General features: G+C 42.3%; 1 protein-coding gene across 1 annotated transcript in view; it reads right to left on the reverse strand.

The window, feature by feature from the left end:
* The window catches only part of WDR64 (WD repeat domain 64), a 114291-nt gene that overhangs the window by 50308 nt on the left and 50780 nt on the right, over positions 1-13203 (reverse strand). Inside the window, exons 11-12 of the mRNA XM_046680060.1 lie at positions 3559-3685; positions 213-361 (exon numbers count right to left, since the gene is read on the reverse strand). Coding sequence (XP_046536016.1) covers positions 213-361; positions 3559-3685 — 276 coding nt within the window. The remainder of the gene's footprint in view (positions 1-212; positions 362-3558; positions 3686-13203) is intronic.

Here is a 13203-nt window from a genome sequence, read left to right on the forward strand (position 1 = left end):
TATTTAATTGAGCATGCGGCTTAAGAGCAAGCAGTCTGAGATGGCTTAAATTATTTGTTTTCATGTGTTCATGAAAGCTTAAAAATGGCTCTAATGTAGGGTCTCATCATATGTGCCACTACATTTACTTAATTACTCAAAGACTTACCTGTAAGAAGAGAAAATTCTATCTGCTTTGCCTTTTTCTTTCTGAAGAGCCGATATATACTCACCTTAATTATGGATTCAGAGCAGATAGTTAGCACTTGGTGAAAATATTTGTTGTAAAGCATGACATTGATTTCTCGTTCGTGAGTGTGAGGAATCTGTTTTGTGTCTTGTATCATCCTAGTCAAAGGATACATGTCCACTACACTAGATCCTGGAACAGAAATAAGAATCTCATAGCTAAACAATATCAGAAGTTTGGAAACAGCCAATCAGTGGGATTAGTAATATCAAGGCCTAGCAATCTAAGGAGGTGAAAACACACTCATTTACTCTAGAACATTTTTCATAAATAAAGCAAATGTGATTCAGCCAGAAAAATGCCTTCATATTGGGCTTCATTAATTTTCAAGTGCAGACGATTTGGATTTCATTGATATCCTCTTTCAGTAACCCCTATTTCCCTGTTTTTTATGGTCTACTTTTTTCCTTCCTGCCTGCTGCACGCCTCTCCATCTGGTGCACAGTAATGACGGTGACGGTCAGCCTTCTGCTGAAGGAAAGCTTCCTTAAGTGATTGGAATGTATTGTTAGAGAACCCTTTTCAACCAACGGATGATGAAGCACTCTGTAAACACGGTCTTATTAAATGTAAAGAATGAGAATGACTGGAAGCCAGTGCTTGCAGCATCGATAGTAAATAAGATTAATTTCCCAATCACCATAGTGAAGTAGACGGAGAGCTGGTACTCCTTACTTGTATTTTTCTAAAGGTGTTTGGTTTTACAATAATATTATATACTCCAAGTATGATTGAACTCTCAAAATCAACTAACTATGTATTCTGTTTTAGTGTAATGTCTAGAAACATAAATAAGAATCTCAAAGCATTTCATGCCTCAAACAAAAAGAAACTTCTTTCTTATTATATTGACGTGGAAATTAAGTTACCCAAGGCTGACCCTTTGCATTGAGTTTCTCAAGTCTCTCCAAAGAAATCTCAGCTTTAGGAAAAGTTTCAGCAGGAGTTACTAACCACTTTCCTAAGGTGTGTGCATTTAAAATAATGTCCTCTCGTGTAAAGCGGGACTGAAGGGCTATTCTGGTGATATTTCCCAATTCAAGCACCTCAATATGGAAATATCAGAGCAGTGTGGTCGCCAGATAATCAGACAACTCTTGGAGCTTCTTGGGCGACTCTTGAGCACTGTACTGACGGTAACTGACTTCATCCAGGACTGACATCAACAAAGCGAGACACACTTATGGACAAATGGCCATCCTCTACATTTTTGGCTAGTTATACCACTACCACGGAAAGCATGTAGTACAGAGAACGAATATGGATTCAGGAGTCAGAAGCTTCGGGACTGAATCCCAGCTCTATGTTTCAACCTTGTGTCCTTCTACTAGTCAGTTGAACTGTTTGATACTCAGTTTTGTCATTTCTAAAATAGGATAAACAATAATTCCTACCTCACACGGTGGTTGTGCAGATCAAATGAAATTAAGTACATGGAAGCATTTTGTAAAAGAACTATACAAATGGTAGTTGTCTTAATTGAGTGATAATAACTACAACAGTGACAGTAACAACAGCATATGCGACACAGCCCTTCCAGAACATGGTGCTGCTGTCACTGCAGTCTGGATTGCTATGTGTGACTGCTTCGTTTGAATCCAAGCACGATGTACAATCTGAGAGAGAAGCTTCATGGAATTCTAATGTCAGGATGACAGTCGCAGTCAACGCATTCAATTTTAGCTTTTAGTGATTAAGCAATATGCAGAGCTCTATATTTTTGTAAGCAAAGTACTATCAGAATTACATAAAAATTGGGAAGAAACTTTGATTTTCTTTTTTTTTTTTGTCTTCTTACTTGAGTCCTTAGTTATTCTGATGATAAATAGGATGGAAATGCTGAGCCCAGTAATCAAGCATGCAAATTGGGGCACTAAGGGAGAAAATTTGCTTGCAGCCACCGGCATGTTATTTTTAGAGGAGGTAATACAGAGGAGCATGCCTACAACTAGAATTAAGTTCTGTTTGACAAGGTGGAAGATTACCTATCACGCATGATGTACTGGTTCACTCCCTAATCCAGAAAAACACCCCAAACTTACAGATAATTATATTCTCCACCAGCAGAGACAGCACCAACCTCCTCCCTGGCCTAATGAATCCCACAGGAGCACAGAGCAGGTCGTCAGAGGGAAAATGCTTAGGGAATGCATTTTGGGTTGGTGTTCCAGAAGGAAGTACTGTTAATATGGTTCATTTTCTTCCCAAGCCTGAGGCTATGCATATGGACAATGTTAAACCTAAATGCCTAGGAGAGTCTTTTGTCTCTTTAGTAAGCTTGTGTTTCCAAGAGGCAATGAGAAAAGGAGGCACCAAATCCTTTGGCATCAGCACTGGGGATCTGTCTGTCATCTGAGACTCTATCCTCTCTCTTTACTGTTCTTCGTCTAGAAGCAAAGGCAGGTGGGAGGGTCAGCACCGTCCTTCTTTCTTTTTTTTTTCTTTTGGTGAGGAAGATTGTCACTGAGCTAACATCATGCCAATCTTTCTCTATTTTGTATGTGGGATGCCACCACAGCATGGCTTGATGAATGGTGTGTGGATGCACCCTGGAGATCCGAACTCGTGAACCCTGGGTGGCCAAAGTGGAGTGTGCAAACTTAACCACTATGCCACCAGGCCAGTCCCAGCACCCTTCTTCCTGAGTAACTATCTCATTACCAGAGTGCATGGGGCCAAATTGCCTTGATGAATAGAAGGAACCTTGACTCAGCATGCTGATGCAGCCACTCTAAGATGGAGCATATTCCTGCTCCCAGGAGTCAAAACACAGCTGGATTGGCCGCCTATGTAGCAACAGGTTACATCCCACTTCTCTGCTTAAGCCATGCCACATCTTCCTAGATCCAAGAACTGAGAGCACTGACCTGGTCTTTTCAGAGCAGTACAGCGACACATTTCATCCACCCAGCCATGGAACGATAGGAAGGAGGGGAATTGAATTAAATATATACTGTGATGAATTACAGTTTATAAATTCCCCTTCTAGTTTGTGTCAAATGCTAGTTTAAAAAAGGTTAAAAATTGGGGCTTGCCTGGTGGCTCAGTGGTTAAGTTCACGCATTCCACTTCGGCAGCCCAGGGTTTGACAGTTTGGATCCTGGGTGCGGACCTACACACTGCTTAGCAAGCCATGCTGTGGCAGGCGTCCCACATATAAAGTGGAGGGAGATGGGCATGGATGTTAGCTCAGCAAATCTCAATCTTCCTCAGCAAAAAGAGGAGGATTGGCAGTGGATGTTAGCTCAGGGCTAATCTTCCTCAAAAAAAAAAAAAAAGGTTAAAAATCAAGATATGAGTTTTGGTTGCCATTAATTGGGTACACTTACCTGTAACAAGCATGCCGTGATTGGAATCAAATATCATGGAATAAATCTGCATGTCTCCTGGTCCTCCCTGGCTGTCGTGGAAGACTTGTAATAGTGACAGAGTCTGTATGTCCCACACCCTGAAAACCTGGGGAATAAGGAACATAGTTCACCACATTTACACTGTACCTTCCCTGCTCAAAGCTATTTATGGGAGGCATTTTCAGAGTCTGGAATATGCTCCCAGATACTCACTGCAAAGTATGATTTATATGATGAGCACACCTTTGCTAAACTCCAGTTTGGTTCTTGGTTCAATGATTGTTCATTAATATCAGAGGAAAATAGCAGCAGTGATTAAAAAGTTGCTTAAAGGAACTGGATTTTTCTATCATTACAGAAGGGAGGGGAAAGACAGTATTTATTATTCTTGAAGAATTTGGAGGAATAATAAAGACTGCTCATGACTTACAGTGCAATTGAAGCCACATTTCTCTTTACACGATGGTTTAGAAAACAGAAGACTATATTTTAGGGGGAGAGTTTCAAATTGCTTTCATGACTTTTGAAGGTGGGAACACCTTTCTAAATGAGATTTCTAAGAACTTCCCCTCTTCCTGCCCAGGGAAGAATTATGGAAAGCAGTTTTTATGGTGTAGATATGGCAAGTGTGTAGATATGCAGATGATGTAGATATATAAAGAGTATAGGGAAATAGGGTACGAGAGCTCTGCTTTGAGGGAAAAAAGAGAACTATGTAATTACTCAAATAGAACTTAGGTTGATAGACGAGAATAGAAAGAACAATGAAGTTCAAATTCAGCAAAACTAGGTCAAGTTTACCCTTTGTCACTTGAAATAACTGGTCTTAGTCTTCTTCATTATTCTCTTTTTTTAGCAAGTTGCAGTGTGATTGAATTTCAGAAATAAGTGTGATTTGATCAAGGATTACATTTCCTAGCGTGCGTCAGCCTTAATTAACATTTTCATATTATAGTAGTTATTGTTAACCTATTAAATTGGAGTGTTTGTTGAATAAATGAGTGATCATTTTATGGAACTACATATAAAACTCTAATAAGGAGTTTTGTTAACAGAGAAACTGACTTCTAACTTGAGACGCTTATGTGGAGTTAACAGAGTTGAACGCTTCACTACCGCCAAGGCAGGTGGGTCCTTCTGTGTAGGAGATGCAGGGGTCTGAGTCACGTGATTTGGGGAACTGCTAAGGAGGCTTTGCGCAAACGTGCACCCTCTGTAGCCAGTGTTCCTCAGAACTTGTACAGTTGGAAGTCACTTCCTTTGTTCTAGTAAAAATGCAGATTTGGAGGGAGTAGCTAGAACACTGAGCCTAATCAGTCTTTTGTATCATAAACTCCGCTCGAGTTGGTTCAATTTTATTGCTTTGGCTGGGACGCGTTCACGGTTGGCAGTCTACGCATGTGTACGCACCCTGAGTTGTGGTTGGTGGAAAGAACAAGGGACGAGGCGAAAGAAGATTTGGGTTTCAGTTCTAGTCCAGCGTTTAAATTCCTTGAGCTCAGTTTTGTCGTTTCTAGAACGCACACCAGCACCCTTCACTTTGTGGAATTGATGTGAGTGTGTTTTGAAATCTGTGATGTTCTCTATAGAGTAACTCTGTTTCTTTTTTATTTCTCTTTTCAGTGTTCAGTTCTTTGGGTCTTTTGTATGTTTTTAAGGAAGCGATGATGGCTGGGCTGGCAGAAGGCACAAAGATCTTCCTCATGGTGCCGCCTCTCTCCTCTAGGCTTTCCTGCTGCCTTCTCCCCATGTGCCCTCTTTGTTACTGTCATAGCATCTGCTTCCTATTTCCAAAAGCCCCTTTATCTTTCTGGTCTCACTGCAGTCACACCTACTCTTCCTATCATCTACAGCTAACTCGTCCTCTGTCTTTAAATCTGTCATAAAGAGAATTAAAAAGCTAGACTTCAGGTCAGAATAGCACAATAAGTTTATGCCTTGATGTGCATTTCTTCTCCAAACACAGAGAAATAGTAAAGAAAATACGAAAACAAGAAAGCAAAAGGAAACAGGAAGTCTTCACAATAAGATATATATCTCTCTGTAGATCTAAATAAGAGAGAGAAACAAAGCAATGTCTGGGCTGCAGCAGAGGCCTGGGCACTGGGTCTGCAGCGGGCACTGGCAGCAGAACAGCTCCTGCGGGGGAGGCAGGACCAAAAGCTCACTCACAGCTCCAGGGCAGAGCCCGGAGCAGCTCTCCCAGGTCAGAAAAAGGAGACTTTTCTCCTTTTCTGTTTTCATCTGGAGGTCTAGCTTTTTTTCTTGTATGGGACTAGTGAGAGGGGAGGACACTGCCTTCCGACCAGGAGCTAAACCAAGGCAACCTCTGGCCCAGGGGCTAGACCTGTCAGTAGCCTGGGGCAAAGGGGCCAGGTGGAGGAAAGTCATCGATGTGGAGGAGTGAGCATATGCACACACACACACACACACATAGACACACAAAGTGAGAGAGAGAGGGGCCTGCTGGGTGGCGTAGTGGTTAAGTTTGTGCGCTCCACTTTGGCGGCCTGGGGTTTGCAGGTTAGGATCCTGGGCATGGACGTAGCCCTGCTCATCAAGCCATGCTGTGGTGGCATCCCACATAAAATAGAAGAAGATTGGCATAGATGTTAGCTCAGGGCCAATCTTCCTCACACACACAAAGAAAGTGAGAGAGAGAGATATATAAATATTAAAAGGAAACTATAATTTTTACAAAAATGTAGAGAATGATATCTCTGTAAACAAGTTGAAAAGGATTTCTTAAGCACAAAAAGCATGAGCCATAAAAGACTGATACATTTAACTAAATTAAAATTAAAAACCTCTGTTCAACCAAAGCAACAATCACAAAGCCACAAAAGATAGAAAAAACTCAAATGTTCACTGGCCAAGTTGGATGGCTCATATGTGGAGCATATACAACAGAATAGCACGCAGCAGTTAAAATAAAGGAACTTGAGCTATATGTAATAACACAGATAGATCTCAAAATACAGTGTTAAAGGGAATTTCTGTAGGATTCATTCACTATATTCATAGAGAACATTGAAACATGCAAAATAAAACTATATATTGTTTAGGGACACTTAGATATGTACTAATGGTATAAAAACATGGTACTTGTTCAAAGTTAACAAAAACTCAGCAAAAATGTATCTCCTTTGGACTGCTTCCACCGGTCACCCCTTCAACTTTGATGCTCTTCCTCTAGATGCCCACGATACCTGTCTGCATTAGTGGCAATTAGCAATTGTAACATGGTGGCGTACTCAGTGGCCTTCCCTACTGCTCTGTAGCTTCCTTGAGGGAGGAACCATGTCTGATTTGGTTCCGTTTCCCTGTCTTCTGTATTCTCCTTGGTTTGCTTGGTTAGTTGGTTTTGGTCTATTTGCTTCCTTATTCCCCCCCTTGGTCCAGTAGGAATTTACCATGGTGCAGCACTGCATGGACATTCAACACTTTTGTTTTTTTGCTGAGGAAGATTCGCCCTGAGCTAACATCTGTTGCCACTCTTTGTCTTTTTGTATGTGAGCTGCTGCCACAGCATGGCTACTGACAGACAAGTGCTGTAGGTCTGTGCCCAGGAGCTGAACCCAGGCCACCGAAGTGGAGTATGCCAACCTTAACCACTAGGCCACTGGGGCTGGCCCCAATACTTTTTTTAATTGAATAGATCAATTAATAAATGGGATGGCTTCAGAAAACATAATTCATTTACTTTATATCTTCTTCTTGGTGCCGTTGGATTGATTCTAACTCCTAGCGCCCCTGTGTACAGCAGAGTGGAACCCTGTCTGGTCTTTTTGCACCATCCTCTCCCCTTCCAGCACTGTGTCAGACAATGTTCGCTGCTATTCACAGGATTTGCATGGCCAACTTTTGTGGAAGTGGGCGCCCAGGTCCCTCTTCCTAGTCTGTCTTAGTCTGGAAGCTCCTCTGAAACCTGTCCACCATGGTGACCCTGCTGGATTTGAAATCCCAGTGGCATAACTTTCGGCATCACAGCAACAAGCAGCTGCCACAGTATGACCAACAGACGGATGGTGTGGTTCCCTGACTGGGAAATGAGTCCAGGCCACGTGGTGAGAGCACTGGATCTTACCCACTAGACAACTATGGCTGGCTACTTTATCCTTAGGTGCTCATAATGTATTCGTTACTTTGGAGGAAAAGAGAGCAGCAATATTAATTAGGCTCTCCCGAGTCCAGTGCTCCTCTCTCACTCTCTGCTCCCAGGAGTTGACAGTGTGCCTGGGGTCAGTATTAGTGCTTCCAAGCTTGAGAGAAGAGAAGTGGCGCCAGGTCAGCCCTGAGGGGTTCCGGGAGGGCAGAAGACTTCAGACAGAGACTGAGTTGATGTAGAGAGAAAATCTGAGAGGACAGGGGCCTTCCACTAAAGAAGCCCCGGGGTGGCGGAATGGAGTGCTTATAAATTATGAATTAAATGTCGCATACGTGTATAGAGAGCTGAAATTACAAGAAATACTCACCTTCTAGTAGCAGTATGAATAATAATGATTTCCAAAAAAATTGGGAATGGAGTTATGTAGAAGGACATGTTTTTTTTTTACACTGGGAAAAATTCAACTACAGGCCGATTAAGCTTTGAGTATAAAATGGAAACTGAAGTTACTAATCCCAAAATATCCAAGAAAAGGACCATAGAAAGGCGTCTCCTGAAGCCTTTTGTGAGGAATAATTAATAAATAACGATGAAGTAGAAACATTTGAAAAAATCTGCATGTGTACATGCCAGGCGTGAGGATTGTTTTCATTCAACTGTGTTTCCTGGCTTTTCTTCTTGGAAACCGGATGCCAGTCACTACTAGCCAAAGGTATCAATAAAGTGCCCTTTTTTTTCTTGATGTGTGTTTATTATAGAGTGACTATAGCAGAATATCTGATGTCTGGGAGTTGTTCGTAGATACACAAAAAAGGAGTTATAAAAAGATGCAAAACTAACGTGACATACACAATTCGTTATGTATCAGATCGTTATGGAGCTCTGGGCTAGGTGCTACAGAAGCAAAAGACCAACAGAGACACGATTACTGTCCTTGGACAGGTCTCAGTCTGAGCCGAAGACTAGACAGAAGACAAACCATTACGAGGCATTGTAAGAAATGCGCCAACGGAAGTTTAGCATCGTGCCATGATAAAAATTGCACTGGCAGAAATCTTTAGAATTGTAATATCATTTAGGCAGAGGGAAGGACATGAGGAATTCACTATTTTCTGATTTATCAAGGGAAGCTGGGAATTTTGCCTCTCTTCCTAATTTTACCCAAAGGCCACAAGAGGTTAATAAGATTCTAGTCCCCAGATGAATGAAATCGGCGTTCCATGATTTTACATTGGAAGAGCCTAAAAATAGCTGAGGTTGTGAAACTCTTTTGAAGGAAACATAATTACTACAGATGAATGGAATATTGAAAAGCCAGGGTACGGACAACAGTGCGGTACACATTTATGTTGGAAGCATCCAACATTATTTATGTAGGGAACTCAATGCAAAAATGTATTTATTAAGTTCTTACAAGTAACTTAACAAGAAGAAAAGTTTTTTTTTAGTTGTGTGGAACTAAAACTGTTAATTTTGTTATCTTGTTCTCACATTTTTCCTGTGTGATAACTGGCAAATAAAAAATGAAATGAAGACATCCAGTGTGTCTTTTAAAAATTAGCTTTTTAATTACCCAATTATTATATGTGCCTAGTAGACAATTTCAAACAGTACAAAAACCAAAGTCCCCCTTCCCACCCCCCCATTCCTTCTGGGCTCCCCGGCCCACTCCTTAGGTTAATCATTGTCGGAAGACACTGCCTCTGGAGGCAGACTACTCAGCTGAATCCTGCTTCACCACTTACTAGCTGTGTGACCCTGGGCAAATCACTTAACTTCTCTGAGTCTTAGTTTTCACATTTGTAAAGGAGATCATACCAGTACCTATCTCACAGAGTTATCATGGACGTTAAATGAGGTCCCATATTTAAAAAAAAAAGGGCTTACATCTATACTAAGGCATATTTGACTACTTAGATTTACCTCATTCTTTCAATAGCTGAATAGTATTCCATTGGATGAGTGCCTCATATTTTATTTTAATTAGCTGCTTATTGTTGCACGTTAGGCTATTTCCTTTATTTTCTCCTAGTGAGGCAATAGTGAGCCTCTGTGTACTGGTAAGTTTGTAGAGTAGTGTAAACTTAACTGTTTTCTAAATTCCTAGGAATAGAACATTTGTGTCAAAGGGTGTTAACATTTTAAGTGGTAACAACAGCTTTCATGATTAGGTCCAGTTACCTAGGAGAATTGAACTGGATGTTTTTATAACCACCAGCTTTTGTCATCAATGATTTTTGGCAGTTTTGCTTTACTTACTCAACTAGATTTTCAGCTCCTTTGGGCAGAGATTACATCAAAAGGTGTGCAGGCACAGCCCTGATACAATGTGAGGCCCTCAGGCTCAAATGTGGAGCCAGTCACGCAGTACGAAGTCAGGATTCCCTGTGTAGCCCTCAGCCACAACCCGTTTACCAGCCAAGGAACAACGTCAGGCTTTTCTGGGAACCACATCTACTAAGAGATGAAGGTTAACGTCAACAGAATACCCAGATGGTTACTTTAGGTGGGCCATAGTGAATGTGTGTGTGTGTGCAAGGGGTCTGAGGGCTCTGAAAGCTTATAGGAGTGGGAGGGTGAGAGTAAGTCTAGAGGATACAGTAGTCTCATAAAGACCCTCTGAAACACAATATGGACCACGAAGGAAATTGTCTAAAGGGCAAAAACCAAACCCAGCAAGCTTATCAGATGCGCAGTAACAGCACAGTGGCCCCGGCTACGTGAAGAGACAGCGAGAGGCACAGACAAAAGGAAGCTTCAGGTAGGACGGGATCCCCCTCATCTGTGCAGGCACATAGCTCCCATGGCTGAGAACCATCAACAGGGTCTTCTTTTGAAGATTGTCAGTGAGCTGCCCTGGGGTGACAGACTCAGGGAAAACAGCAAAGCCTGTTCATAAGCAAAGAGCAATGCAAGTTGAGTATAGAAGCCCAAAGCATGTGCCTTCACTCCCTTTCCTTACTTTGTACTTTTTCTTACCAAATGGCCACTGAGATTTTATTGGCGAAAGCTTCCTAACGTATACATGTGTGTGTCCTCCCCAGAAAATTTTCCTCCAGCCACTCCGAGGAAAGTTTTGAGACAAATAACATTGACTCCCGAAAATGATGCAAATCACAGTTCACCCAAAAAGGAATGTCCCAAGCAGCAGAGCAAGGACAGAAGGTGGCACAGTTCTGGAAGTGGTGAAACGAGGCTCTCAATCACGGACACATCCAATTATCCAAAAGTAAAACAAGCCAACCATCTTGACCTTACTTCATTTACAATAATCCCGCACAAAAAGAAGGTACAAGGAGCAAAAGCCAGGAAAGCCTTCTGAGCTTCACAACTAAAGACAACATATTTTAGAGGGTCGCACTTCTTTCTATCCCTGGGTCTACTTCAAGAGCACACATTTCTCACTCACCAAAGAGAGACAAACCCCATGTTCCTCTCAGTGAAGGGTTCATGGAGGACATGGTATTTCACTAACTTTTAAAGGATGGACAGACTAGCTGGGAGCGGGAGGAGTGTTGTCTCAGACAAAGGTGGGGAAGCACAGTGTTTGGGGAAGAGTGTGGTGAAGCTTAGAATGTCCGAAGGTGAATAAGGAGAAACAAAGCTGGTAAGGAATTCTAGTTCCAGACCACAGAGAACCTTAAAAACTAAAAAAAGTTTGGACTTTACTTGTAAGGCATGACGTGCCCTTGGAGATATGTAAGAAGACAGGGACGAGATTATCCGCAGGTTAGGGGATGAATAACATGACAGAATAATATTTGGATGGTTTGCAGATGGAAATGACTGTGACGTGGGGGGACGACAGCCCCTTTTAATACGGCTCCCTCAGCTGGGAGCCCCTCAGTGGGGCTGCACTAAGATCATGGCTCTGGAAGAAAAATGAGGTGATCAATATGAGAAACATTTCAGAGACTTGAAGACTGGCTTATGGTAGGGGTTAGGGAGGCAGAAGTTTCGAAAGTGACATTGAAGTTGGTTATGGTTCACCAGGAAACAAATGATACCATTAACAGCTAGAGGAAAATCAGAAGTCAGGAAAGGAAGATCTGAAGTGGAAAATAAATTCAGTTTTAGATATGCAGGAAAGTTTTAAAGGATAAATAAGAACTGGATGGGGGCCAGCCTGGTGGTGCAGCGGTTCAGTTCGCACGTTCCACTTCTCAGTGGCCTGGGGTTTGCAGGTTCAGATCCCGGGTGCGGACATGGCACCGCTTGGCACGCCATGCTGTGGTAGGCATCCCACATATAAAGTAGAGGAAGATGGGCACGGATGTTAGCTCAGGGCCAGTCTTCCTCAGCAAAAAGAGGAGGACTGGCAGTAGTTAGCTCAGGGCTAATTTCCTCAAAAAAAAAAAAAAAAAAAAAAGAACTGGATGGTTTGTAGTTGAGGAAAAGGAACCTTGAAGACAGGGAAATTGGGCATAAGAAGAAGAGAAAGCATGGCTGATGAAACAATGTTTTTCTTGGTGCAGTTTTTGATTAAGAGCATAAGAGGAGAAGGATGATTTAGGTAGGAAGAGAAACACTCATTCTTTGGCAGGAGGAAAAGAAGTGAAAGTAGGTTAAAAAAATACAGAAACATTTTGAGGTAGAAATGAGGGAAATCAATAAAGTGACCTCAAAATTCTCAGTTTAGTAGGAGGTGAGGTAGCTTGCGGAGAGTGAGAGTGGCTTCGGGGCAATGGGAGAGTAGAGAAGATTTGTTTAACCCTCGTGGAGACTTTTACTCAGCGGCAGGAGAATATAGGTGACTGAGCAGCATCTGAAGTGTGGGTGTTTTAGAAAGCCTCACCTATTCTGTGCCATAGACCACATCCAAAGTCCACACCTGTGCGGTCACAAAAGAGGTTCACAACAAACGTGGGTAGGTCAACACGAGTCCCCTCCCCAGTGGGGAGCGAAGAGAGCACAGGCCTTTCTGATAATTGCTGACGTTTATTGAGGACTGGGTTACATGCTTGCTGCACTGTCCCATGTAACCTTCACATCAACCCTATGAGGGAAGGACTCTATTCTCCTCCTCAGCTATCTCAAGTGACTTGCCCAAGGTCCCAACCTTCAATTGGCAGAGCCAGGGCAGATGTACCCAATTTTAGAGGCCATTCTCTTAGCCACGCTGCCTGTAAGCGAGACCATAGCCTACTCTTCACCTAGGACAATGTCTTAGACAGGGTCATGGGTGAAATGAAGTCCAGCCAACCTGCAGGCCGGGCTGGCAACCTGTCTGGCTCGCTCTAACCTTCTCCACCTGGCACCTGATTTCAGGATGTTGCTTCTTGCTCTGACACACCCACAGCCTAGTCAAACTTCGGCTTTTCTCGGCTTCCTTCATATCACTTCCAAAGTGAAAATTTAAGAAAAATAGCAACTTTTAAACACCCATTTGCAATCTGTTATAAATCATCAAAGCGTGTATATCTCTCCTCCTCATAAGAAAAAAAAAAAAAAGAAAGAAAAAGAACCCTTGTTAGCCAGAGTTGTGCTTGAGATGGTTGCCAACCATTGTTCTTCTT

This window comes from Equus quagga, chromosome 12, assembly GCF_021613505.1.
Source record: "Equus quagga isolate Etosha38 chromosome 12, UCLA_HA_Equagga_1.0, whole genome shotgun sequence".
NCBI classification, from domain to species: Eukaryota; Metazoa; Chordata; class Mammalia; order Perissodactyla; family Equidae; genus Equus; species Equus quagga.